At 61.8% G+C, this 27,121-nt stretch overlaps 2 protein-coding genes across 2 annotated transcripts in view; one reads left to right on the top strand and one right to left on the bottom strand.

Moving 5' to 3' along the window:
• Window positions 1–570: 570 nt before the first annotated feature.
• SLC31A2 (solute carrier family 31 member 2) lies at window positions 571–3,416 on the top strand. The gene is made up of 4 exons (XM_050908013.1): window positions 571–696; window positions 800–866; window positions 1,680–1,848; window positions 2,453–3,416. The coding sequence occupies exons 1-4, from the start codon at window positions 580–582 to the stop codon at window positions 2,619–2,621; spliced, it is 522 nt and encodes a 173-aa protein (XP_050763970.1). The 5' UTR covers window positions 571–579; the 3' UTR covers window positions 2,622–3,416.
• Window positions 3,417–4,556: 1,140 nt separating this feature from the next.
• NIBAN2 (niban apoptosis regulator 2) overlaps window positions 4,557–27,121 on the bottom strand; it is a 31,324-nt gene continuing 8,759 nt past the window's right edge. The window contains exons 2-14 of the mRNA XM_050908012.1: window positions 18,975–19,105; window positions 15,349–15,477; window positions 15,125–15,230; window positions 14,095–14,262; window positions 10,142–10,257; window positions 9,960–10,064; window positions 8,743–8,905; window positions 8,112–8,299; window positions 7,759–7,914; window positions 7,051–7,167; window positions 6,466–6,573; window positions 6,237–6,348; window positions 4,557–5,686 (exon numbers count right to left, since the gene is read on the bottom strand). Coding sequence (XP_050763969.1) covers window positions 4,686–5,686; window positions 6,237–6,348; window positions 6,466–6,573; window positions 7,051–7,167; window positions 7,759–7,914; window positions 8,112–8,299; window positions 8,743–8,905; window positions 9,960–10,064; window positions 10,142–10,257; window positions 14,095–14,262; window positions 15,125–15,230; window positions 15,349–15,477; window positions 18,975–19,105 — 2,600 coding nt within the window. The 3' untranslated portion in view covers window positions 4,557–4,685. The remainder of the gene's footprint in view (window positions 5,687–6,236; window positions 6,349–6,465; window positions 6,574–7,050; window positions 7,168–7,758; window positions 7,915–8,111; window positions 8,300–8,742; window positions 8,906–9,959; window positions 10,065–10,141; window positions 10,258–14,094; window positions 14,263–15,124; window positions 15,231–15,348; window positions 15,478–18,974; window positions 19,106–27,121) is intronic.

Here is a 27,121-nt window from a genome sequence, read left to right on the forward strand (position 1 = left end):
GGAGGAGAAAAAAAAACCCCAAAATTCCATTCTTTGTGGTGAAAAGAGAAAGACTTGGCAGCTGTGGTATCAGCTCCGTAGGTGGGTTCGTTACACAAGAGCAATACTTGCTCCTCCTATTTCAGCGTGATAAAGAAGGGGGGTTGATGCCTTTGTAGGTCCCGGCAGCCCCAGGTCAGACAGATGGACAGCACTTGGAGCAATGCTCCTCTGCCAGGGAGGCACCCCTGGACCAGCCGCCCTGGCGCCCATCATCAGGCGGTCGTGTTTGTGGCGCTGGGTGCTTTGGCCTGTCCTGGTGGTGCAAGAGAAACCCCTGGGAGGCAGAGGAACGCAGAGGGCTCTGGGCTCTCACCACCGGCCAGCTTCGCTTCAGGCTGCGGACAGTGTCCACCAGTCTCTGTCTGTCTCCCACGGACCTTCCCTTCTCAAATCCGGGCTAATGAAGTCTTGGGCTCGTCTCTCTATTGCATGGGTAAAATCTGGCTTTGTGTCGCTAGCCCAGACACACGTAGGAGCTACTGCTAGAGATGGAAATTGTCCTGCTACAAGTCAAGGGAAGAGTTAAGCCCGGTTGGCATGACTGCGATTTTCAGTGCAAGTTCCTCTTCCTGTTTCAAGAATTGGGGAAAAAAATTGCACCATTTGGTAAAACTCTGGCTGAGCGGCGGCATCGGGACTCAGCCCTTTGGGATGGTGGGTGCGTGGACCCGCTGAAGATGCGGGTGCCCCAGCCCCTGTCTGCCCCATCACCCCGAGCTGGTTCCTAGCTCTGCCCTTTCCTTGGCCTCTCTTCCAGATGTCCTTCTACTTCTCGGACACGGCAGTGCTGCTCTTCGACTTCTGGAGCGTCCACACCCCCACAGGTAGGCTGCCAGCCCCAGCCCGGCTCCAAGACACCCGTCTGTCCGTCCGTCCGTCCATCCGCCACAAGCTGTGTTCTCTGCCCAGGGAAAAGGATGCGGGGCAGAGAATCGAACAGTGGCTTTGCATTTCTGTTGCAATGGAGCGATGGGCTGGGAGGGGGGAGAGCAGGGCCCCCGCCCAGCACTAATGCTGGGGCACTTACTGCATAGGGGGGGTCGGGGCAGAGCCGTGATGGGCTCCGCACACCACTCACCCCAGAGCTCAGAGGGCCCTGCCCGTTTTTGGCTGACCCTCTCCTACCCTGATGAGCAGTGCCGTGCCCTGGTAATGCCCCGGCCAGGGGTCGATCCTCCCAGGCCGAGAGCAGCAGGCACGGAGGTGCGGGAAGCATCTCTCCCCCCAGGCCTGCCAAACCCCCAGGTCACTCAGTGATGGCTCAGCTTCCCATTTTCTTTTACACTCTTTTCTTTTTTTTAAATTATTGTCCAAGCATCATATTTTAACACCCACATTTTTATGGAGTCAATGCAAAGACGCTTATTTTTTTTCAGAGCAACCCCCTCCAAAAAATACTCCCTAGGAATTTAGAGGGGGGATTGGGCTAAATACACCATTTCCCAGCGCTTCACAAACCTGCTGCTGGTCGCTCCAGCCCAACCCCAATCCCAGGAGCCCTCCGTTCCCTCCACCTTATCCCATCGATATGCCCAAGCGCTCCGTGCTGGGACCTGCCACCCCCCCCCATCGCCCCCACACCCCCTCTCTCCCGCCGGTGTGCGGCGATGGGCAGCGGCGGGGTGTTTCTCGTGCAGGGATGGCGCTCTCGGTGCTGGTGATCCTGCTACTGTCGATGCTTTACGAAGCCGTCAAGATGGGCAAGGCCGTGCTGCTGCGGCGGGCGCTGCTGGCTCTGCCCCGCAGCCTCAGCCGGGAGTCGCTGGCGGAGCCGGAGGAGGGGGGCACCGGCCCTGCGCAGGGCAGGTACCGCAGGGCCCCCGGCCGGCGGGGCCGCAGGGGGGCTCGGGGACGGGTGTGTGGCCCCTGGGCCAGCGCAGGAGGGGAGAAAGGCTGTAAAGAGGCAGCCATGGAGTAATAGGCTCCCAGGAAAGGCATATGTGTACAGCCTTGGGAGGTGGTCCCAGGGGCATCCCGGCCCCTCCAGGTACTTTGGGAGATGTCCAAGGTGTTTTTCAACTGTCTTAAATGCTCACGTTCCCCCAGGAGCCACCGTGGGTGCAGGAGGGTCCTCGTGGTTCGGGGATGGGCACAAGCAGCAGGTCGGGCACACCAGCAAGGCTGGCCTGGGTGGTTCCTTCCCAGCACAAGCCATTGGAGCCAAGCCCTGGGTTTTTCCTCTTGTATTTAATCCCAGACCATGCCTGAGGCTGCTCTTACTGCCAACCTCTTAATAATATCCTCCCTGTTCCTTTGAAGCGGGATTTCCCCCAGTGCTGCTGTTTGCAGCCCCCATCCCTCTCCCTGCTCCCAAAACCCATCTCTGGCTGCTCCGGGATGCTGGTGGAGCAGGGGGAGATGCCGGCTGCCCCGGCCCCTCGCTGATGGGGTTCCCCATCTTCTTCCACAGGTGGTTTCGGTACCACATCGGCCAGACGCTGTTCCACGTGGTGCAGGTAGTGCTGGGCTACATGGTGATGCTGGCCGTCATGTCCTACAACGTCTGGATCTTCCTCGGGGCCATTGCGGGCTCCACGCTGGGCTATTTCGTGGTGTACCCCCTGCTTGGTCGGGGCTAGGCACCCCCCCGGGATGGTGGGCAATGTGTTCCACACCTCCTGCTACTTTGTCTGGAATAGCTGCTGTCACTTCTGCTGGGCCTGTCCTTGTCCCCATGCTATGTGGGACGCAGCACCCCAAGGACTTGCTGCGGGGACCCTCAGGGCTGGCCCGACTCGGGTGGGGAGGCGCTGGGGAAGGGGAGCCCCACGGCCAGCACTCTGCCACGCTGCCACCGCTGCTGTCCTCGGCTGGTGGCTGTCCACCGGCTCTCAGGGAGCTTTGGCCGGGTGATGACGGTGGCGGGGGGTGCTGGGCATTTCCTTCTCCCCCCTGCTTTTCGGGAGGGTTCATCCTGGCTGGAACAGGAATGGTCCAGTGACCTGCTGGGGAAGGGGACATGCTGGGGACAGGCACGCCTGCCCTCCTGCCCAGAGCTGCCCTGCACCAAGCCCCTCTTCACACAGTGCCTTCTGGGGATAACGGGGGTCCTGCTGGCCCCCCCCGCCCCCTCCTCCTGCACAGCGCTTCAGGGATGGGGTCGGAGCAGCCTCCGAGCCGTCGGTGTGGCCGTGCCGAGGGGAAGCTGCTGCTGCGGGTGCCTCTTGCTGCTTCCTCGGGACCCCCCTTTTAATAAAATCATCTCAGTTGTTTGGCTTCTGGCTTGTGTTGCTGCTGGGTGGTCTCAGGATGACACCCCCCCAGTCACAGTGGGAGTGGGGAGCCCCAGCCCTACCCCTCCAGCACAGCCCCAGGGGGGCAGTTCAGGAATAAGGACAGTCTCCTCTGGCTTTAAATAAAGCTTTTCCATTTTATTAATTATTATAAGCATATTTTTAAACATTTGTATAACTTTCTTAATAAAATATCCTGGAAGAGACAGGTTTTAAGTTCCCAAAGCAAGGCACTTTGGGGGGCCTCCCCGAGTGGGTTAGGCTGGGCACCCCCCTTCAGAGGCAGAAACAGCGGCACCTAAAATACAGGCGAGTTTTGGGGTGCTGGTCCCTGCTCTGTGCACGCACACACGTGTCTCACGCTCACGAGTCCTGCCAACCCCCACCAGCTCAGGGGCTTTTAGCATGTCTGCGTGGGGGCTGCGCCAGTCCCGTCCCCCTCCCCACGGCAGGCAGGGCTGCTGGGGGTGCCAGCAAACCGCTGCTAAGGCACCAGCTCTTTGCTCGACCGTCACTGCAGGTGCCAAAACCTGCAGAGCCCGAGAGACGGAGAAATCATCCATGCATGGTGCTGGGAAGCTCCAGAGGGCAAGAGCTGGGATCCCTCTGCTTCACGGCGAGCCTGAGCCCCGAGGCAGCCCAGTCCTGCCAGGCAAAGCTGGAGATACTGTGTGAGTGCCACCTTCCCCTCTAAGTTTTTACTCTGAACTTAAATAGCTGCTAGAAGACTCCGGGGTGAGGGTGGCCAGGGGTGGGTGCTGGGTCCTGTGAGCTCAGCCTGGGTGCTGTGAGCCCAGCCTGGGTGCTGTGAACCCAGCCTGGGTGCTGTGAGCCCACACCTGCCCCAGCTCTCACCCCATCGGCAGCGGTTCAAGCCACCCAGCGTTGCTGTATCCCTGCCGTGCCCCTGGCTGCCATCACGTTTTCCATCATCCCCTGTGGCCCCTGCTCCCACTGGCACTCCCGGAGCCGGCTGGGTGGGATGGCGGTGGGCAGGCTCCCAGGAAACCCCCCGGGTTGGGGCAGGGGACGGCCCCTGGGGCAGCCGGGAGCATCCCGCACACCCATCCACAGCAGGGCTAGTGCCAGCCCCCCCGGCAGCAGGCACTTGTGCTGGGGGGCAGATAAAGCATCTCTTCAGTAGAAAAGAAGAAAATAAGGCAGAAGAAGGACAGAGCAGAGTGCAGGGGGTGCCCCGTGCTGGGCCAGGGGTCTCCCCCAGTCTGACCCAGTAGGACCACTTGGCTGTGGCCAGCCCCGCGCAGCAGCGGGGACCCCCCCCTGGCTAGGCAATAAGGTCTTGGTGTTTCCCATCCCCTCCTCTCCCCGGCAGCGCAGCAGGTCCTATTCCCCCTACCCCAACCCCCGGTGTCACCGGGGCCAGTCCATGGCGGGGGGGCAGGCCCAGGGCTAGAACTCAGTCTGCACCCCCTCACTGCTCTCTGTCGTGCCTGTGGGCTGTGGGGGGCTGCACTCACCGCCCGGGGGGGCCACCTTCTCACCCGTCTCCTTGTCACTGGGCTGATGGCAAGCCGTCCCGGTGGACGGTGATGGGGTCTTGGCTCTGGGTGCGGGTGATGGTGGTGTGGCATGGGTCACCTTGGCCTCTGATGGGACATCGGCTCTGGGTGCGGGTGATGGTGGTGTGGCATGGGGCACCTTGGCCTCTGATGGGACATCGGCTCTGGGTGCGGGTGATGGTGGTGTGGCATGGGGCACCTTGGCCTCTGATGGGACATCGGCTCTGGGTTTGGGTGATGCCGGTGCAGCATGTTGCATGCTGGCCCCTGATGGGACATCAGCTCTGGGCACGGGTGATGCCAGCATGGGTGATGCTGGTGCAGCATGTTGCACCCCGGCCCCTGATGGCACTTCAGCTCCAGGCGCAGGCGATGCCGGTGTGGCGCGGTGCACCCCGTCCCCCTCACTGGCTGGACCTTGTGGGGGGACATCACCTGGGACAGACCCTGCCGCCACCACCTCCTTGGTGGCACCACTCTCCCGCATGGCATCGGTACCGTTCGTCAGCCGCTCCTCCACCTTGACGCCGTCCCCGAGGCTCTCCTTCGCCAGTGCCTCCCGGATCTCCTCCACCCCATCTGGGGAGCTCGGCGGCGCCCCAGGGTCCGGCTCCTCCGGCTCCTGTGGCTCCGGGGAGCTGGGCTGCAGCAGCGCCTCAGCACCCACCTCGTAGGGCAGGACCCCCTCATCGTCTTGGATCACTGACACCACTTGCTTGGCCCTGCGGCGCTTGTCGGCGTCCGGCTCGGCCTCGGGCTGCCCGCTGTACTCCTCGCCCCAGTCAATGGGGATGCCCTCGCCCAGGAGGTGCAGGTTGGGATCGCTGTTGTGCATGACCATGCTGTCGCGGTACAGGTTGTGCTTCCGCTGCACGGCTGCCTCCTTCACAGCTGGGGGCACCGAGAGAGGTGTCAGATGTGCTGCGGGCACGGGGCAGCACCCGCCACGCTCGGGCACCTCTCCCAGTCCTCCCCTTGGGTGTAGGGTGCAGGGAGAGGTGTCTGGAGCCGGGCAGAGGGTTCAGCATCCCACCCACCGCTCAGGCCTGCCAGCAGGAAGGCCAGGTGGGAAAGCTGCTCCTGGTACAGCCCCCAGCACTCTGCACAGGGTCACCCCCTCCTCGTACAGCCCCCAGCACCCTGCACGGGGTCACCCCTCCTCATACAGCCCCCAGCACCCTGCACGGGGTCACCCCTCCTTGTACAGCCCCCAGCACCCTGCACGGGGTCACCCCTCCTTGTACAGCCCCCAGCACACTGCTTGGGCTCACTCCCTCCTCCTACGGTCCCCAGCACCCATCATGGGCCCTCCAGGTGCTGCTGAGCCCAGGCTCGGCTTACACTGACTCCCCCCAGCACCCAGCACCCATGCCAGGGTGCTGGAGCCACCCGGGGCTCAGAGCTGAGCGGGTCCAGGCTCCCTGGCACTGCGGGACCCTACCTTGCATGATGTCTTTCATCACCGACTGTAGCACAACCTCCTCGTAAGTGTTCTCCACCAGGATGAAGCTGGCAAAGTCCTCGAAGATCAGCTCCTGAAACTTGGCTAATTCCTGCCGCAGGGGAGAGGCCGCTCAGCCCAGGGGGGACGGGAGGGAGGGATGCTCCAGCCCCTCCACGGGGGTAGGTGGTCCTTCCCCCCACCACCACCCCAAACTTTACCCTCTTACCCCCTTGCAGGTCGGTGCCAGCTTTTTCAGCAGGAAGGGGATGGTGATCTGCAGCAGGGCCTCCCTGAAGAACTTCTTCCGCACGGTGCTGCTGTCGTAGTCGTATTTCTGCAGGGCGAGCGAGAGGGCAGCCCCGGGTCAATGAGGGCTGCGGGCTGGCAGCTCCCCTGCCCACGGGCACAACCCTCTGTGGTTTGCCCCCCCCCAACCCATTTGCACGAGCGTGAGCAGGTTCCTCTGCCCCTCGCATCCTTCTCTCCAGTCAGTTCCCGGGGTGTCTGCATCTGGGTAAGAGCTGGCTCCTCCACCGCTGTCTGCAGAAGGGTTTTTGGGCCAGTCTGAACCCCGGGTGGCTTTTACAGTGATGCATGTGTTCAGAGGGGACCTGGCTCCTCCAGGTGGTTTCCCACTTGCCTGCCCCACATTCCAGCAAAATGCATGACAATCATCTCAATATAAAGAAGTATTTCCCCAGAAGACTTTTGTTAAAATTGATAAGGTCACTCCTGGCCTCTTCCCCGGGCTGCTGGCCCTTGGAACAAGGCCACTGAAGGCCACCGAAGGCCCCGACCCACCACCCCTCACCTTGAGCACCCTCTCGAGGATGCGCTGGATGGACTTGCACAAGTCGTCTTTACCCTGCAGCTTCCCCAGCTCCTGATGGAGCAGCGTCTCGAACGTGTACACGGCGTCGTCCATTTGCTGTGAGCAGAGGCAGACGGTCAGCACCGGGCAGGGGGAGCACCCAACGGGACCAACCATGGAGGTGGGCAGGGGGCTCTTTTGGGGCACTGCCACACCGAGATGAGCCTTCACACTGGCAAGGTCCCCAGCATCCCAGTGTGGCATTCATGGGCTCCACCCTGGAGACCAAGGGTGTTGGGGGAGGAGGGTGCCCAAAACTGGTTTACACCCCCCCCCCTTTTACACCCCGCTCCAGGTTTGGCTGGATTAGACCCCAAAATTGGGCTACTGGGTTGCTGGTGCCAGTGGGCTCGGTGACAAAGGGGTAGCTGTGCCGTGATGGCCAAGCCTGGGGGCTGAGTTGGAAGGGTGCCCCACACTGCTGCCCACCCATGGGCTCCCTCCCTGCTCGGGCTCCGAGGGGATGGCCAGATCCATCACACACCCTTAGATCGGTACCAGTGACAGGAAGGTCCCTGAGACAGGACAGACATCCCAGCCAAATCCCTGCCTGGGTTGGACCAGCCTGGGCTCCCCACTCTGCCTCCGCTCCCCAGCCCTCTGCGCTCAGCCCGGGGGGACACGGGAGGACCCCAGTCCCCGTCCCACCTGTCTCATGTGGATCTGGGCCCTCTGCTTGAAGACGGACGTGCTGGAGACATCGAATCGCTGCTGAAGGCCCTCCAGTTTCAGCTGGTCCATCTTCTCATAGCACGACTGCATCTTGACGGGGTGGAAGGCCAGGCGGGAAAGCTTCTCCATGTACTGGGAATAAAGCCAAGCTCAGCAGGGCAGGACACTCCGCGCACTTGGGGCTGGGACATGCCACCCCACACGGGCTTCATCCCCATGTATTGTCTCAGCCTGGGGTCCCCCAGTGCTGTCCACACTGAGGATGGCAGCAGGACTGGCCCTGCCGCCCCCAAGCCCACTGGCCAGCAAGGAGCATTGCCAGGTCTCACCTCCACCAGCTTCTCCAGGCCACCTTCGTTGACGATGTTCATGTTCATGTCCGTCACCTCCTTGAAGAACACCTCCCGCACCTCGGCAAAGCCCTGGCTCGTGGGGGTCATCAGGGCCTCCAGGATGGAGGAAATGTAGGGCTGGACGTGGTTACGGACACAGACCTCCGCTTTTGGGAGGACGAATGCTGGGCAGAGAGCAGGGATACGCATGGTGAGGCTCCTCCTCTGCCCTTCCAGCTCTTCAAATCAGGTCCTAAACCCACCCTGGGGAGGGGGACCTGCACCTCTCCCCAAGTCCCTCCAGGAGAAGGCTCCCAGACTTGCAGGACAATGCAAGGGGTTCTTGCAGAGGGCCCTCAGTCTGTATTGAACCCGTTCCTGCCCCACTGCCTTGTCTGGGGGGGTCACTGCCCACCTTGTCCCCCACCTCCTGGGACAATGCCAATGAGGACATGCACCCTGGCCACTGTGACTGCTGGCATCTCCCCAAGGGTTCCAGGCCATGCTGGGAGGAGCCATGCTGCACCCCAGGAACACCTTGGTGAAACAGTGGTGATGCCACGCCAGGAGCCGGTCACGGACACAGCTACACACATCCATGTCCACGCGTCTCCCCGCAGGGCTGTACCTCGGATCTTGCTGGCCAAGTGCTCCTTCGAAGTGATGATCTGGTCCATGTCTGTGCGGATGGTGCTCTCCATCTGGGGCCGCTCCTGTTCGCACTTGGCCATCGCTGCATCGTACTGGGCCTTGGTCTGCTCAGAGACCATCCTATAGACGGCATCCGAGATCTGGTGAGAGAGAGATGGGGTGGTCAGCTGCCCCCCACGCTTCCTGCTGCCCTCCCTAACCATCACCTCCAGCATCAGATGCCTGCAGGACCTGCCGAGCTTTCACCCATGCCCTGAGCGGACCCCTCCTCGCAGCCTGGCAGTAGGTTTTCCACACCAGGGACCCCTCAGCTGGGTGAGATGAAGCTCCCACGGTGCAGAAGCTGCTTCGAAGTGGTGCCTGAGGGGCACAGAGCCGAGCACTGCCTCCGTCAGCCAAACTGCCCCAGGCAGGTCTGAGGATGCTGCACGTCCGGGGATGCTGCAGGTCTGGGGATGCTGGTGGTCCGGGGATGCTGGCGGTCCAGGCAGGAGAGCCCCTGACCCCATTTGAAAGCTGTGCCCTGCCCCACTCAGCCTGCCTGGGGTCTCAGGAGCCGCTCGCTGAGGCTTCTTGCTCACTTTGCAGCCAAACGCCGTGATTTCGGTGCTGGTGGGAGGCAGAGCTGTCCCCCCCTCCCTCTCTCAGGCTTCCCAGCTTTGCAGCTAAGACCACAGCTACTGAAAAAGCAGCGTTTGTGCATTTTTAGGCTGCTCCAGTGGCACATTATGAGCCTGGTGGTAATTATCTATTGGCTTTTAAGTTTTTAACAGGCAGTTTTGAAGAGCCCTCGGTCTTTCGCAAGGGTTCGGGCTGGATTTAGTCTGTGCTGCTCTAAAAATGGCTCGCTAAATATAGCCAGGACGGGCTTCGCTCCGGGGCTGGGCTTCCTCCTGTTTGTTTCCCTCGCCCCAGGGACGAGGGAGCACAGGCAGGGATGGGCAGGGCTGCTTGCAGGGGCACAACAAGGAGCTTTAAAAAGCCACAGCGGAGAATAAGGACGGCTTCTTTGGCGGGGGCCGGGAGAGGGGGCGACGCGGGGGGCAGCGCTGGCTCTGACAGGCAGGAAAGCCGGCAGGCACCGAGCCCGGTGGGGAAGGGAGGCGGCAGCGCGGCCCCCAAAGTGGAGGCAGTGCAGGCAGGGGAGGGCAGGCAGTGATGACCCCCCCACCGCCAGCAGCCCCAGCCCCGCACCTGGATCCAGGTCCGCTGGCGCTCCTGAGCCTTGCCCTTCAGCCGGGGGCCGATGGTGGTCCTCAGCTCGGGGAGCAGCTCCTCCATCACCAGGTTGCTCAGGACCTGCGAAGGCAGGAGGCTTTGGGGACCCTGCTCAGCCCGCACCCCCCCACCCCAGCCTCGGGGGGACAGCTCCTCACCTGGGTTTCGTTGCCGCACAGCATGTCCCAGGTGCCGTACTGCTCCTTCGACTGGCGGTACATGCGGACGGCGTCCGTGAAGGCTGGAGCCTCCACTTTGGAGTCCTCGGAGATGCCTGGGGAGGGGACGGGGGGGACGAGTGAGCAGCCTGGGATGGGGAGTGAGGGGCAGCCAGGCTCCTTGCAGCATCCCCAGCCCACCTTCGCAGGGGGTCCCTTGTGTCCCCCCACACCCTCGGACCCACGCAGGGAGCCCAGAGCTGTCACCGGGACTGGGGGATCCCATCCCAAGCTACTGTCTCTGACCGGACCAGGGGGCAGCAGTCTCCCAGACACACCAGTGGCTGGGGGGGCTCCCACTCCATCCACAGACTGATCCCCTCCAGAGCTGGACCAAGGGCAGGGAGGCACCCAGGAGCACGGGCTCGGCAGGAGCCTCAAGTGATCCTTGATGGTGCGTGGGGACGCAGGGGCTCGGTGAGCCCAGATGGCACAGCAGGCACAGGGGGGCAGCAAGCCCCGATGGTGTACGGGGACTCAGGGGTTTGGTGAGCCCCGACAGCATGGCAGGAGCAGGGGCTCAGCAATCTGGGGGGGCTCAGTGACCCTCAACACTGCATGGGACCCGGCGAGCCCACCAGCACTGCAGGACGGGGCAGCCGGGGGGGCTGGAGGAAGGGGGGGCCCTGCAGGGAGCGGCGCAGCTTGGGAGGAAGAGGAAAGCGGCCGAGAGGCGTCGGGGCTGAGTCAGGGCCCCGTCCCCGAGCCAGCCCCGCGGGAGGCACGCTGGGCTCTGGCTGGTGGGGCTGCCCCCGAGATGTCACTGCCGTGAGTCACCGCAGCACGGCTCGTGGGGCCACCAGCATGACGGGGGCTCGGATGTCGCCCCCACCCTCCCACAGCACCCATCAGGAGAAGGGGCAGGGTGCTGGGAGCCTGTGGCCACGTCCCACAGGGAGGAGGAGGAGGAGATGGGGGCAGTGGACAGGCAGGACAGCCCAGGAGCCCGCTGGCACATGTCCCACGCATGTCCCAGCCTCTCTGGGTCTGGCTTTGGGGGTGCCTGCCAGCTGGAGAGAAACACTCCTGGGAGTGAACCCCCCCCAGCACCCTGACTCCCCTCCCCATGCCCAGACCCCTGGCGTGAGAGAAGCAGGATGGGACCAAGCCCAGGGTGGCCCCGTGGCAAAAGGTCTCCCAGCAGAGCCACCGTGCTTGGTGGCTCCCAGAAAGCATCCCCGCAGTGATGACAGCGGAGGGTTGTGGCACATCCCTGGACCGCCCAGCAAGCCGGCGTGCTGGGGAGACGCAGCCAGGGGTGGTTTCTCCCTTCCCAGGAGGGACAGCCCAGGGTAGTGAGCGGATCTTTTCCAACGCACACACAGATTTTTCTAAGATGATTACATTTAACTCCAAGCCTAAGCAGCTTTTCCTAAGGGGCAGCTTAATATACAGGGGAAAAAAACACTGAGAAAGTCAAGTCTGACCTTTTCTCAGTGCTCGGTGGGAGCTGGAGCAGGGCTGAGCTTTCAGGGGCTGGTGCTTCTCCAGGCATTGCTCCTTGCAGCTCAGCATCACCTCCCGGGTGGGACAGCCTGGTACGGGCTTCAGTCCCCTGCCAGAGCCGCTGCAGCCAAACCTCATCCTCCAAACCATGCAGAGAGCAGGACAGGATTCGCCCCCCAAGAAGCCACCTGGATCTGCCCCACCAGGGTCACTCGTCCCTCGCTGAGCCCCGGCGGGCAGTGGGCTCCGGCTGCAGGGACCTGTCCCCGGCCCTGCGCCCTGCCCAGGGACAAGCAGACAGGGCTGGTTGCAAGAAGCCACCGTGCCACTTCACAGGGCAAATTTAATGAGTTTGCTTCATTAACATGCAGCTAATTAAGCACTGATCTGAGCTCGCCTTGTTGGGGATGGGAAGCAACCACCCAAGCAAGCCTGGACCCTATCCTGGAAAGGCTCCCAGGGTGATGGTGCACCGCGGGATGGGAGTACCCGACACTGGAGAGCGATGCTACACCTTGACTTTTTCAAAGTCCACCCTGCTCGTGGCACAGGATAATCTCCTCTCACTGGGAGAACGGTGCTGAAGAAGAAATGTGAGTTTGAAGCCGCTTTTTGCCCAAAAAACAGCTGAACGGGGCAGCCTGCCCGCAACAAGGGGCAAGAGCCAGCGGGGTGGGCACTGCTCCAGCCCTGCGTGCCACCATACAGGGCAAGGGACATTTTCGGAGCAGCCAAGGGCACCCAGGCTCCGCAGAAACCAGGCTGGACACCTCCTGCATGAGGAATGATGTTGCACGTCCCTGGTCCTTACAGAAGAGCTGGTGTTACAAAAACACGGTCTTAAAAAGGGAGGTGAAAATTCCCACACTGGTCACAACTGGATGCAGAAACAGAGCTTCTAATTTCAGAAAAATAAAAAAAAAAATTGCTCGACAACAACAAAAGAGCTTTCATGGAATTTGAAACAGTATCTCAGACCTTGCAGAAGCAGTGAGGGGCAGAAATGGCGCTCGGGAGGGAAGAACCATCTCACAGAGAAATCCAGGCTGTAGAAATGCAGAAACCCACCAGCACCGAGCCTTCCCCGCGCCACTGCCCACCCCCGTAAGTTTTTTTCATCACGTGCTGAGCAGGAGGAGAGGGAGGAGAAGATTTAATGGCACAACCCTGGCTGGCAGCGGGGATGGCAGAAGGGCTCACATCTCCCCTCTCTCCCACAGCAGCACCCGGCAGCCAGGGGGGGAAATTAAAGATAAATAAATAGGCTTTTCATTAGTAGGGGAGATCGATTCCTTTTTTATCAGGAGCTGGTTTTGCTCACAGTGCTCCAGCTTTGTGGGTCCAGCCAGCAAGCGCGAGGGGTCCCGGGGTGCTGAACTGCATGCAGCAATGATGCTGCGGCAGCATCCCGGGGGGATGAGCGGCTGGAGGGGTCACTGCACCCAGCCCCCCGCAAAGGAGCCCAGGCCCCGGGGGGGCTGCGGGGACACGCTCATCCTGACGAGCTCTGACACCCCCAGCTCACTGACAGCGCATGGATGTGTTTTGCAGCGAGAAGCACCAAAAGGAAGGGAAAGAGCAAAGCTTTCAGAAGATTTAATCTAACATGGGAGGATGGAAACCCCTACTGAAACCCAGGCTCCGGATTCAGCCCCATTATTCTGCTCCCTAAACAGCAGCTCCGGCAAAATCAGGGCTACACAGAGCTCCCAGGAGTGAAAGAAGCACTTTAAAAATAGGCAGCACAACTCTTCACCCACTAAAAGACCCGATTTTGAGCAGGTTTCAGTGCTGGCACCTCCTTCCCCAGGAAACTTCTCGCCATCCAAGGCACCGCTGGGACCTGGGTCTCAGCCCAGGAGCACACAGGCCACAGCCAAGCAGGAAAATCGTGTTTTCCTGCCAGAGTATCGCTGACGTGGGAGGCAGGTCCTGCCTCCGCCCCGGCCCCTCGCCGCCCCGCACCCCCTCTGCCCGCAGCCCCGGCTGCCCTCGCTCACCAGAGCCCGGGCGGTGCCGGCGGGGAGGGGAGCAGGACGGTGCGGCTTGGAGTTTTGATGACTTTTAATTACCAAATATTTTCTACCTCAGGGTGGAAAACAGGCATCAGGGCATCTCTTGAGCCAGGCTCCGTGCTGGGTCCTGCAAATGCTGCCTGCCCCGGTGCAGGCATCGCGTTCCTTATGGGCAGTGGGATGAAGCCGGGATGGGGATGCCGCGGGCGGCTGGATCCCTCCCGCTCCCCACCCTCGCTCAGAGAGAGGATGAGATGCTCAATGATGCTCAACAACTCCCAGCCAATTCCTCCTCTTGCCCTCCAAATCATTCCCTTTGGCCCAAAACCCAACCCAATCACCGCAGGGTCCCCCAACACCCTCTCCGGAGCAGGAGGACGATGCTCTCCCCACCCCGGAGCCCCCCATGTCCCCCCCCCCAGCATCGCTCACCATTGTTGCAGTGCCGTACACAGTCCTGGAAAACTGCCCGCCACTTCTCCTGCTCCTTGCCCGTCATCACGCAGAAGTAGTAGTGCCGGGCATAGGGGTGCCAGAGGATGAGGGGGAAATCTGTGGGGCACTTCAAGATGGGGGAGTGCCCTGATTTGGGTGTCACACCTGCGGAGGGAGGAAGGATGCTTTGAGGAGCAGACAGAGCAGGACAGGGATGCGGATGCTGCAGGGTTAGGGGTGTCCATCTCCCCCAGCATTCAGGGTGGGGGGTGCAGCAGGGGCACACAAGACCCCTCAGCTCCTTCCCAGTGCCTTTGCTGTGAGTTCTACCAAGCACATGGGACAAAAATGTGCAAAGAAAGAGCCTCATTCTTCCAAAAAGGAAATCAGAAGTGAAAATTGAAGGGGGAGGGGGGAAAAAAATCATTATTTCCAGTGTGAAATCCTCCCCCGAGCTGCCGGCCTGACCCTGCTGCCATCATGCACGTGCCCCGAACCGGCAAAGGGCTCGCTGCCCTACGCGAGCTGTTTCAGCAGCTCCTGCCCCACTCCCTGGGGGCTGCCCTGGCCTTTAGCGACCCGGGGCAGGAGGACGGTGAGCGGGGTGGTGGCTGGTCCTCCTGGGGGTCTGGATGGAGGAGCAGGAGCTGCTGCCTTCATCCAGTGCTCCCGGGAAAAGGAGGTGGCAGCAGCTTGGGGCAGCTCTCACGGAGCTGCAGCTGCATTTTCCTTCCTTCCCCTGCGGCTGCGTCAGGACCTGAGCATCAGACACCTCACTCTGCACCCTACACCCCACAGCGGGAACGGGGCTGTTCTCCTTCCCTACAGCCCCACACCCCAAAACCACCCCTTCCAGAAGGTCCACAGGGATGCTACACTTCAAAACCATCCCTTCCAGAAGGTCCACAGGGATGCCCACATCCCGAAACCACCCCTTCCCAAAGGTCCTGAAGGGATGCCCAGCAGCATCGGGGTGCAGGGGACCCCAAGCATCCCTCCTCACCCCACAGCCACCAGGACCACTCACCAGGCAGGCTGCTGTTCACCAGCTCCAGGTACTGGTCCACAGAGGTGAGGATCTTGTAGCCAGCGCTGTTGACCAGCACACGGGGCGGCAGGTCCCGTTCATAGGCCTGAGCAGAAAAAGATGGTCATGGATGATGGGGAGCATGGCCACGCCACCGCAGCAATGGGGTGTCCCCCTTTGGAGCTGTGCCCACCAGAGATGGGCGAAAGGGTGATGCTCCTCACCAGTTTGTTCTCGTAGAGGACCAAGCCGTAGTTGTGTGGGACCACGCAGAAGCGGTTCCTCCACTTCTTGTTCTCCTCGATGTACTGGAAGAGGTTGCCTGAGTAGATGACGTGGTCGTCCAGCGGGACCTGTGGGGAGGAGACATGAAGTGGGTGGCACGGGGCAGGCAGGGAGGGGGGTAGCTGGGTACCCCTCCATCCCACGGCCGCAGCCTGGCTCAGGGAGCTCAGCAAGGTCCGTTCATGGTGGTTTGGGTGGGGTTTTCTGCGCCAGGGCTATGCTGAGGGTCTCCAAGTTCACCACTGGATTATGTCCTATAGCATTGCAAATTTAGGTGCCTGAATAGGGGTGTCTGCGTGACAGCTTTGAGGGGTACCACATGCACAGCCCTAGAAAACCCCAGAGGGGCTGCTCATACAGCACGTGGTGGTGTTCACCATGGTGGTGGTCACACCTCTGTCCCTGGCATCTCCTTCCTGGGAGAGACACGAAGCTCAGCTGAGCGACATGAGCTCACTTGGCTGAGCGGCAGGTTGGAGCAGAGCCCTCCAGCAGCTCTTCCCAACCTCAACTACTGTGATTTCCCCGGCTTGGGGCTGGCGGGAGCATTCGTGGTACTGCTTGGTAGTGGCCATCAACCAGAAGGTCCTGCCACGGTGCAGGTCAGAGGCAAGCTGCAGATGGCAGGAACCAAGCCCTGCCCTATAGCATGGTCTCCAGATGGGACATGGAAGAGGAAAAGCAAGAAGCCACCCCGTAGAGCTCAGCACCAGATGATGCTTAAATGCTCTGGACTTCATGGAGGACCAGCGACAGGAACAGGCTGAGGACATCCTGCGCCCCTGAGCCTCCCCCGGCTGAGCAGCCCCTCGCCAGCTCTCCAGCACCTTTTGGCCCACACGCCGGCAGCATTTACGCCATCCCAAACACAGGCTGGCTGAGCAAGCCAAGAATTTGTCCCAAGAATTTTTATGATCCCAGGAACATAAACAAGAGCCGAGAGCTCTCATGAGGGCGGGAGCGTGCCGCAGCCGCCTCTCCTGCCGTGACCACCCACCATCCACCACGGTGGCCGTCAGGAGGGACCAGCCAGGGCTTGGGTCCCACCGTGCCCCAGCACCAGGACCCTTTTGCAGGACCTTTCCCTCTCCTCTTCCTGCTCTGTCCATCTCCTGGTTCACAGGAACCCCATGGCCTTCCCTAAGCCCCCCACCACTCCCCGACCCCACACCCTCTTGGGCGGTAGGAAGGTCTGAGAGCAGCTTGGCTCAACGAACAGGCTGACAGCACCTCGCTGCTCCTTACTGCTTTCCAAAGGCCTTGGAAGAAGGAGAAGACAGCAAGAAGCAAGCCCTGCAGGGCTCGGGGACAGTGGGAGGGATGAGAGCCCGAACCTCAAGGCCACCAGCAGGGACGGGGACAGAAAGGTGGTGCCAGCTCTGGGAGTGCCCGTCAACATCTCACTGGGGTGGCTCATCCAAGGAGAATCAGCCCTTAAAAACTGGCTTCGAAACCGCTGCCCAAGGCAGGTGAAGCCATACAGACCGGTTGCTAATGAAATAAAATCCAGGCTGAGCTCTGACACGGGTTGGGGGGACCCTCGCCCAGGGAACGGCTGCTCATGGCCACCAGCATCCTGGGAGCCCCGGTGCAGCCGTCCCCTCCTCGCACACACTCCTCGCCCAGGGGAGGCACCGAGGCGGCACCACCCAACCCCGGCAAATATTTGGGACAGGCAGGTATGCGCCAAATTGCTAGGCTGGACAGGGAGGGGGCCGGGGAGCGCGCGGGCGGAGGGCCCCGTGCTGCCTGCATCCCTGCCGCGGGGACGGGGAGCGATGGGGAGCGAGATCAGGGTCTGGATATGTCAGCTTTGGGGCTTGGCCGGGAGAGGCAGGAGGGGCTGTTATGAGAAGAGAGGATGCTCGGGGATGGTTTTTCAGGGGAGCTGGCTGGGGACACCTGGGCTGCTGGAGAGACCACAGGCAGAAACATTTATTCCTTATCCTCATCGCTGTTGGTTCTTGCTGGCATTTCAGGTGACTGAGCCATGCTTTGGCCCCCAGCCCAGCTGTCCTCCTCTGCCCAGGAGGGCCACCAGCCCCTGGTATCGCTGCGGGAGCTGCCTCTGAGCACCGCATCTCCACAGAGACTGCCAAAAAAAAGGTAATAAATAAATAAAATTTAAAAAAACCCAAAAGCCACATCTCAGCTGGACCTGCCTGAGGACAGGGAGGACGCTACCCTGCATCTGCTTGACATCCACAACTTTTTGGGTGTATTTGGGGAGCACAAAGCCCAGCTGGAGGAGATGCTCTCCCCAGCTCCTTGCAGAGCCACCCCACAGACACACAGGTCCTCGCGGTGTTTGGAGCCCCGGTACATCCCGGCGGCACTGCCGGAACCCTGGCAGAGGACAGGCAGCAGAAGAGACATTGCACAAGAGGAATGTCCTATTTTTACACTGCTGTTTTAAAAGACTTGCACAGCGTCCCTGACCTCCCCGCCTTGCCGCCGTTCCTCAGACATTCCTGGGCTGCTTGCTGGAGCTTTTTAATGAAGCAACCAACCTTGGGATGGAGGTACCCCCTGGGGCGGCTGAAGGCATCTGCCAAATTGCAAGGAACCCAAGGGACATCTTGCCGAGGACGCCGGGTGCCCGGCTCCTGCCCAGGAACCTCCACACCTTTATTTTCCTGAACACACTCAGCACCCAGGCAGATTTCAGAGGAGATGGGGCATGTCCAGGTGCCTGGGCAAGGTGTCACCTTCATGGGTGGGCCAGGGAGACAACTGCTGTGAGCACGCAGGGCTTGAGTCTCACCTCATTGATGCAATTTCTAGATTTCTTAAAAAAACACCCCTTTAAGCCCCAGACAAAAGCAGAAGCTCATCCCCATGTGCAATCACATCTCCTCCTGCTTTCAAGGAGCACCCACAGAGCAGCAGCTCCACCGACCGGGCTAGGGAGGAACCCCAAACCCTGTCTGCCGGTGAGAAGCCCCGGCTGGCGTGCATCTGCCTTTAGAGGCAGGAGGAGAGGGCAGGATCCATCCCCAGGTGCCGGAGCTGCAGGCAACAAGCCCCGCGGGGGGGATGTGTGGAGTCCTTTTGCCAGGCAGGAGAAGGGCGGCTGCCAGAGATCAGACTCGGAGCCACCTCCTCTTGCCCCGTGGGGTCAGGGACGCCTGCCAGGGGTTTCCTACCCCTCCCCAGGCATTTGCCTGGGCTGGAGCATCGCTCGCAACCAGAAGCAGGAGGATAATAGCCCGGCACACCCCGCTCGGGGCTTCCCTGGGTACAAAAGGGAGTCCTGGGAGCTCCTGCCAGCCCTGGCATCAAGCACACTCATCCATGGGGGCTGCAGCCACAAGCCAGCCTTGTCCCTGCTTGCTGGGTGTGCTCGTTGCATGGGATGGGATAGAAAACGTGCTGCACGGATGGTGCACAACATCACAGGGATGGGCTGGACCAGTGGCACGGGGGCTACATCCCACCCCAGCAGGGTGGCACGGGGAGAGGGGATGTGTCCAGGCTTTGGGGAGGACATTGGTCCATGCTCGCTGGGCACAGGGATGGAGTGCCTCGCCGGCTCCAGGCTCCTCGTGCGGAGCCGGGCTCTTACCTTGCGGTGGAGCAGCTGGGCCTGCGGCCCTCCATTGCCTTCGATCTCATAGCGGACACTGTTGAAGAGCGCTACGCCATACTGCTCCTTATAGCACCGGCAAAACTCCCCCAGCACCTTCCCTGTCTTCTCTGCAATGGGAAAGCAGAGCCGCGTTAGGTAGGGGCTGGACTCAGGGGTCTCCTTGCTGCAGACCCCCCTGGCACCCGCTCGGACACCTTCCCCCCACCCTCCCCACCCACCCAACACCTCCCGTCGCCCTCCTGCCTGCCGGAGCAGGCTTCGGTGTGGGGCCATGGCCAAACCCACTGCCCTCTGTCCCCCCCATCCAGCCCAGGGACTAATTTGGGGTCAGGATGATCTCTTTTTTTGGCCTTTCACGTTAATGCCATGGATTCCTCTCCCCAGCAGGAAATTCCTGACATTAAGCTGATTCTGGCGATGCTGATGGCTTCCCGTGCCTTGTGCGGCTCCCCGGCCCCGCTCCGACCTCCTCGGCCGGCTGAGATTGGGGGGCGACCCCCCCTTTCCCCAGCCCCCAGAATCACTCACACCCACCCGACCCCGCTGTGCCCCCGTAAAGGCAATCCTACAGAGGGGCTGGGTGGCTCCAGGCTCTGCAGCCAGCGATGCTCGGGGCCACGCATGCAGCAGGGAGATTCGAAGGGCAAAGGACAGCCCGGCCCCCACCACGCTCCCCATGTCACCCCCCCCGTGCGAGGCAGGGACCCCCCACCAGGACGCCTGCCTCCAGACTGGGGTGAGCCTGAGGTGCTGGGAGAGCTTGAGCTGCCAGATGCCCTCCTGCACCCCACACCGAAGGAGATCCCCTCCATCCTGCGGGCAGTCCCAAGGCAGCACCCTGCCCCACGCAGCACCCTGACCCACATGCACCCTGCTCCGCACGGCACCCTGTCCCACGCAGCACCCTGCCCTCTCCCCTCCCTACCCCAACTCAACCCCACGTGGGGCTCCTACACCAAAAACCCCATCACAAAGCATCACAGGTCTGGGGAGACAACTTCCCCAGAGCTGCCTTTGGCACACGGGGCCTCTACTTTGAATTTCACTCTCAACTTTGCCCCAGAGCCTGTGAAAAGGAAAGAATTTGAGTCGCCTCCAACTATTCCCGACGGCTCAGCCTCTGCCAGAGCGCTGGCGATGGGCGCGGGGAGGAATGACGCTGGCTATGCATCCCCAGTGCAGGAGCCAGCACGATGCTGGGGGCATGAACCCAGACAAAACAGACCCTTGCACCAGCCCCGGCACAGCTCAGCGGGAGCCAAAATCTCCAGCAGCAGCCTCCCCAGAGCCGCACTCGCAGCCAAGTCGGTGCGAAGGAGCAGCTTGCTCCAGGGTGCTGCAAATCCCCGTGGGATGAGCAGCTCCAGAGGAAAATGCCGCCCGAGGACGGTGGCTGGGGGCAGATAAACCCATCCCCGAGGAGATGCCGGCACTGCCAGCACCGCGACGGGAGCAAACACCGCGGGCCAGCATCTTGCCATGCCAGGGCTGGAAATCCCTTTAAATTTAAGCAACCTTTTTTCGCGGCAAAGAACGAGACGCCTGCTTGTCCCAGCAGAGAAATTCCTCACCCCCGATTTTGGCACTTTCTCCTGGAAAAGAAAGAGTTCGCAGTCACGCCGCGCTTGCATCCACGCCACACCTCTGTTGCAACTCCCATCTACACAACTGTATGATTTTGGCCGGGGCTCTGGGCAGCGATGCTGACAGCTGAGATTTAAAAGGACATTTTGAGGTTTCATTTCCTTTCAGTTCATGGGAAAAAAAGAGCCCCCAGTCCCCGGGCAGGCGAGACGGCTTAGTCACTCATTCTTCCCTGATTAACGATGGGGCCAATTAGGAGGTTTTAAGTAAACGGAAAAGCAAAAGTCGATTACTTGCAGACACTGAAACAAAAGATTTGCAGTCAAATATCCAAGGTGACTAAATCTCCCCCAGCTCAGCAAGCCTCTCCGGGGTGCAGAGGAGATGCTGGGGGGCCACCGATGCTCCCTGCCCCGTGCCCCTGGCCGCCCCGCCAGCCACCACGCTCGGCCTCGGGGAGGCGAGAGGAGGCAGGCAGGGACCCATGGGGCAGTCGGGAGGAGGTGGCCAGCGGCGTGGCGAGGAGGTGACACAAGGTGACATCGGATTCGGCAAGACCCGGACCGCTAGCGGTCGTACAGCTGGGCTTTGCTTGAGAGCAGAGGATGGGAAGCCCACGCTGATGATGCCAGTGGGTACCCTGTACCCCCCGACGCCCGCAGCACCCTGTGTGGGGCTCACGTGGCCCACATGGGAACCGGCTAAGCCACCCACTGGCTCCTTCACCAGGCTGAACAAAACGTCCCGGCAGCGCTGGGGGCTATGGAGAGCATCCATCCCCCCCCGGCTGCAAGACCAAGGCCACCCACGAGCAGCCATCCCTCTACGAGCAGCTTTGGCGGTGCATCCAGCCGAGAGCTGGAGGGCTCTGGGGACAGGTGGCAGTCCAGGGAGCTGTGTCCCCTGCCTCCTCCCGGCCCCTTGCCTGAGCTCCCCCCGGTCACGGCGGGGCGAGGGAGGGATGGGGCTCGGCTGGCTCCCACCCAGCCACTGCCCCATCCTGGGTGCGGGCTCAGACACCCACAGCAAAGAAGTGCTTCGGCAAGCTGGGTGCACAGGCAGGGATCTCGCAGGGTGGTGCCGGGTGTCCCCAGCCGCCTACAGACGCTGCTTTCCCAAGCCTGCTGTTTGGTTTGGGACCACCGAGCTCCCGGCATCAACACCCTCCCGCTGCTCCGGGTGCCACCATCCCGGTCCCCGTCACGCCGAGCCCCGCACACTGCAAACAGCACCGTACGGAGGCACCAGTCCCCAAGCAGCCAGGGTTACTGGGCTGGCACAGGCTCCGGCACGTCCCTCTGGTTTCTGGCAAGGGCAGGGGGAAGCCACCAGCTTTGTGATCGCAGAAGGGTGCCCACCAATGCCTGGCTCAGCAGGAGCCCCAGCGCCGGCACCTCTGATCACAGACTTCATCTATTCCTCAGCCTCTGGGTTCCCCTTCCCTCCCCAGCTGTCCCCATGACTAAGCCACACGTGGCGGCTGCCGGAGGAGATAAAGGGGCTCTGCAGCAGCCGGCTTTGCACGGGGAGGGCAGAGAAAGGGCTCTGGGTATCCCAGCTGCCGGGCAAACCCGCGAGGCCAGGCTGGACACGGGGCTGGGCAGGATGCTGGGAGCAAGGAGCAGGGTCCAGCTATGCCACATCAGCTCCGCACCCCCCAGCCACGCTCCAGCCCTCCCTGCCCGGTCCCCAGAGACCCACACCCCCTCCCCATCACCCACCCAGCCAGCACCACCACTGCGGGCACGTCAGGGTAAGCAGCTCCCACGAGGACACCCTGGCAGGGGGATGAAACAGGCAGCACAGGTTTGCCCTTGTCCCGGATGACGCCTGAGGACCGTGGAGCCCGAGGCTCGTCTGGGCGAAACCAGCCGGGAGAGGCAGCTCCTGCTCCTGCCCACCCTCCCGACCGGTCGTGCCACCGCAGCCGTCAGCAAGCCCAAAGCAGTGCCAGCACAATGGCACAGGCTGGCCAGGAAGGCAACAGCCCCGGAGCAGCCGGTGCTGCCGGCAATGCAGGTTGCACCCCCAAAGGCATGTGCAGCCCTCGTGTATTGGGAGGTCACGGCCCGGCCAGAGCAGCCCTGGTCCAGTTTTGGTCCCTTTGAACCAGGGCAGGAGGTGGATCTCACCCTCACAAGGACTCCAAAAGCTTCGGCAAGCTGCCCAAGCTGGTCCGGCAGCCGGGACTGGCTGTGTCCTGCCCTTGGAAGCATCTCCAGCACCAGCAGCAGCCCCACACGTGCACAGACCAAGGCAGAAGCCAGCTCTTATCCTGACTTCCCATATGCCAGGGCCAGCCCCAGCTCCAGCACCTCTTAGAGCAAAGCCAAGGGGAAAAAATGAGCCATGAGCTCCAGGTCTAGCCCAGAGACCTTATCACCCGGAGAACAGCATGGACAGCTTGACCGTATCCCTCCCTCCAGCTGCGTGTATTTGCTGCCTGCAGTTAGTTTCACCACGGTGGGGAGACCGGGGCTCCAGAAACACCGTCCTGGCAGCCCCTGGCTTGCAGAGAGCCCTGCCAGCACGAGTGCGTGGCCAGAGCTCGTTTTCCTCATTACCCTCGAAATCATGTGAAAATGAGAGTGATGCTTTAAATAGCGCAGGCCGTGGCCGGCAGAGTCAGCAGATCTGGCAGCGGGGAGGTCAGATCCTGCACAGGTTTTGCTGCACAGTTTGCTTGGCCCCCACCCAACAGCAGTGCCCTTCTTGCTCCCCGAGGATGGAGGAGGAGAGGATGCATCCATGACCTACGGAGGTATCTGCAGGATCAGGGCTGCCGCAGCATCACACCAGGTCCCACGCAGGACAGAGCCCTGCAGGGACAGGGACGTGGCTCAGCCCAGGAGGCTCCCTGGGGCTGGGGACCAGCTTGGCTTCCCCCAGCACTGGGCTGAGCTACACGCCACTGGGCAGGCTCCACTGTGGATGCTTGGCAAAGCTGCTCTTCAGAGGAGCATCCCCCCCCATCATGCCCCTTCAAAGATACCCGATAAGCTGAGGTTGATGTCCTTTCCCCTTTCCCGATGTGGCAGGATCTTGGGTGGGCAGCAAAGGGTTAAAGCTTAAGGGGAAAAGGTAGGGGAGGGTGCACTGCTCCTCTGCACCCAAAACAGCCTTCACCCCTCTGTGCCCTGGCAGTAGCCAGGCCAAGGTCCTGGCAGCCGTGCCTTTGGGGACGCAGAGCTGCCTCCTGCTCCCCAGCTCCCCCCGGGCTGGCCTGGCTGGCCCCTGGGGCAAGGCCACCACACTCATGGTCCCCCCGAGGGACAGGGAGCAGGTCCCCGAGCGCTGAGCGGGCCGGCATCGCCACAAGCGTGCATGGCCGGGGGGAGCACCCCAGCTGCCTCCGGGGGACGGGGCTTTCCCAAACAGACCCCATGGGACAGCGGGCACAGGGCGCTCTGCGGCTGAGCTGCTGCCTGAAGCAGCACATGTATCCACGCACACCCATGCTTACCCACACACACGTGCGTGCACAAAAACATGCACACATACCCATGCACACTCCCATGCACACCCACGTGCACACACACGCCCACACACGTGCCCATGCACACCCTTGCACACACCCATGCACAAACATGCATGCACACGTGCACACACCCATGCACACACCCATGCATACACACATGCACAAACATGCATGCACATGTGCACACACCCATGCGCATGCACACACACATGCACACACCCATGCACAAACATGCATGCGCACATGCACACCCACACCCATGCACACTCATGCACACACACACACACACACACACACGCACCCCCCAGGGAGGCTGGAAGCCACCATCTGACAAATCCGAGCGGGAACAGTCATCCGCAAGCTCCCTTCAGCCCACATCCCGTTTTGCAAGCCTGAAGCCCCACGTCCCCCGCGCCAGACACACCCTCCAGAGACTGTGTCATCCCTCTGCTGCTACTTAAATATATTTGGGGGGTGAGGGTGCCTTTGAAATCCCAACCTTCCCCAAAAGCCCCCCTGGGTTTATGTAGCTGAGATGAGTGGGAGCAGGAGCAGCAGCTGGGAGCAGGGTGCCCAAGCCCTTGTGGGATGCCGCAGGGATGCCTCACCGGAGGCAGGGGAATTTTCCCCTTGGTCCAGAAAAAAAAAAAAGGAGGAAAAAAAAAAAAAGGACAAAAAAGCTCATTGAAGCAGAGCCCCTGGGCTGGCTGAGCCATGGCCCCCGCACTCGTGACGAAACCTCGCCTGGCTCATTTCCCCGGCCCCCGCGGGACAGCCTGACTCAGCGGGGCTGCAGGAAAGCCCCAGCTCCCCCTGCCTCCACACAGGCGTCCCGTGTCCCCTCGCTGCCGGCTCAGCAAGGGGGTGATGGCATTGGGATGTGTTTGCAGAGCAACGGAGGAGCAGACGCCCGGGGGCCATGCCATCACGTCCTTTTGCTGGGTGTCCCTACCCCGGTGAAGGTCCCTCTGTGCCAAGGTGGTGATGGCCCGTGCCGTGGTGGCGATGGCCCGTAGGACATCCCGCTGGCAGGGGACCCGTGAGCAGCGTGTGCTGGCCTGGCCAGGCTTGCCAAGGCTGCCGGGGAAGGAGTTAATCACTAATTTAGCCAGTAAATGATTAGTGAGCGGGGGCGGGTTGCTGGGGGGAGCGCAGGCTCCCAGGGGCCCCAGAACCGGTAGCACTGACAGGGACATCCACCGGCTAGCCCGGCCGGCTCACACCTCGGAGAGGCAAGAATGGACGGAAGCCGATTTCCACCCAGACAAAGGCAGCAAAACCAAAAGGGCCCCTCCTCGCCCGGCCACCGGCTCCTGGGCGCAGGCAGGGGTGCCGGTGCAAGGCGGTGGGGCACTGCTCCCCGGGACAGCCCCACAGCATCCCCGGCTGTCCCCAGCATGCTGGGGAGCCACCGCCCGGCTGGTGGTTCCCACGCCCGGCGTGTGAGGAGGGTAGCGGAGCCACCGGCATCCTGCCTGCAACCCGGCTGGCGGGAGCAGAGCCGGGGAGGACGGGCAGCACCGCGGTGCACAGGCTGTCTGGAAAGTCACCCAAGCACCAACTTTCCCACGCTGACCCCCTGCCTCCGCCCTGCCCCGTGCATCCCGTTCTTGGGCTGCTCCAGTTCTTCCCGGTGGCCCGGGAGGACAATGAGGGTGGCTCTTCCAGCAAGGGAAACCAAGGACAATGCCACCGCAGGGAGGTTGATGCCACCGGCTGGGCGAAGGGTGCCCAGGTCATCCCTCGCAGCGGGGCTGCTCCAGCAATCCTGCACCGCTGCCCGGTCTAAACGTGCCTGGGGGGTTTGCTCGCTGCCCCTCGGCCGCCCTCACGTGCCCCAGGTCCTGGCATTATGCAGACAGCGTGTCTGGGCATCGCCCACCGAGGGTGCACAGCATGTCGGAGATGGGGTGCATAGCACGGCAGGAACAGGGTGCACAGCATGGCGAGGACAGGGTGCACACATGGATGGGGTGCATGGCACACTGGGGATGGGGTGCACAGCATGCCGTGGAAGGGATGCACAGCATGCCATGGATGCATTGCCCAGCACACCAGGGATGGGTGCTGAGCCAGACCTCAAACCAGCAGCACCCTACGAGCCCTGAGCACCACCTGCAGCTGCTGAGCTGGGAATGGCCCACGGACACAGGCAGAGGTGCTGTGCCACCCGCCCTGCCCGCCGCCTCACCCCAGCACAGTGCTGGGCCCGGCTCAGCGCAGGCTCGTCCCTACGAGATTTTAGGAAAGGCAGCGTGACAGCACGCGATGGCTCTGGGCAGGCTGAGCATCAGCAACGCAGCAACAACCAGCAGAAGGGATGGTGCAAGAGGTGCCCCTGTTGACGGGGCACCAAGAAGAACAGAGAGCCGCTGCACCTCCCTGCAGGGAGCCAGGCGAGCATCCCGCAGCACCGATGGGTGCACCCAAAGGGTTAAGCCCCAGCCAGCAGTTTAGGGCTTCAGGAATTTGAATCTGAGTTCATTTCCACCTAGAAACACAAACTCCTTCATACGGGCCTGACTCAGCCCGGCTGAGCATCCCCTGAGCATCCCCCCCAGGAGGGGGTTTGCAGTGCCAGCTCCCAGGGCGATGCTGGGACTGGGGGGGTCGGGCACTGGCTCGCCACCCAGGGGGACATGGTGGCAGAAAAGGGGCTGAAGGAGGGTTTGTCCCTGATAACAGCAAAACCCAGGGGCTGACCCGGTAGCGCTTCGTATTTTCCCCTCTCATACAGACCAGGAGAGACTGAAACAGGGAAAAACAAACTGGGGGGGAGAGCAAAGACCGGGGACAGTTTCCCCTCTTACCTCCCTGCGCACAAATGCACCGTTCACACAAACCCACCCAAAACCAGCCCAGGGTGTTTCTGCTCCAGGCTGCTATCGGGATTTAGACTGAGCTTATCCGGAACAAACTGGGAGCAGAGGCTGCTCTGCGTGCCTGCCCCGGCTCTTTGTGCACTCCTCTGATGCCTGCACCCAGGGCACAGCTCAGCACCGGGGTGACCCAGCGGGACAGGGATTGCTGCCTGGCTCCAGCACTACTCCAAAATCCATCA

Source organism: Gymnogyps californianus, chromosome 18, assembly GCF_018139145.2.
Source record: "Gymnogyps californianus isolate 813 chromosome 18, ASM1813914v2, whole genome shotgun sequence".
Lineage (NCBI taxonomy): Eukaryota > Metazoa > Chordata > Aves > Accipitriformes > Cathartidae > Gymnogyps > Gymnogyps californianus.

Bases quoted from the DNA above. Each gene is read 5' to 3' on its own strand.
- SLC31A2 (XM_050908013.1), top strand. From the start codon at position 580: ATGACTGCGATTTTCAGTGCAAGTTCCTCTTCCTGTTTCAAGAATTGG. The intron at 697-799 runs GTGGGTGCGTGG...CCTCTCTTCCAG, and splicing joins GGACTCAGCCCTTTGGGATG to ATGTCCTTCTACTTCTCGGA. The intron at 1,849-2,452 runs GTACCGCAGGGC...CTTCTTCCACAG, and splicing joins ACCGGCCCTGCGCAGGGCAG to GTGGTTTCGGTACCACATCG.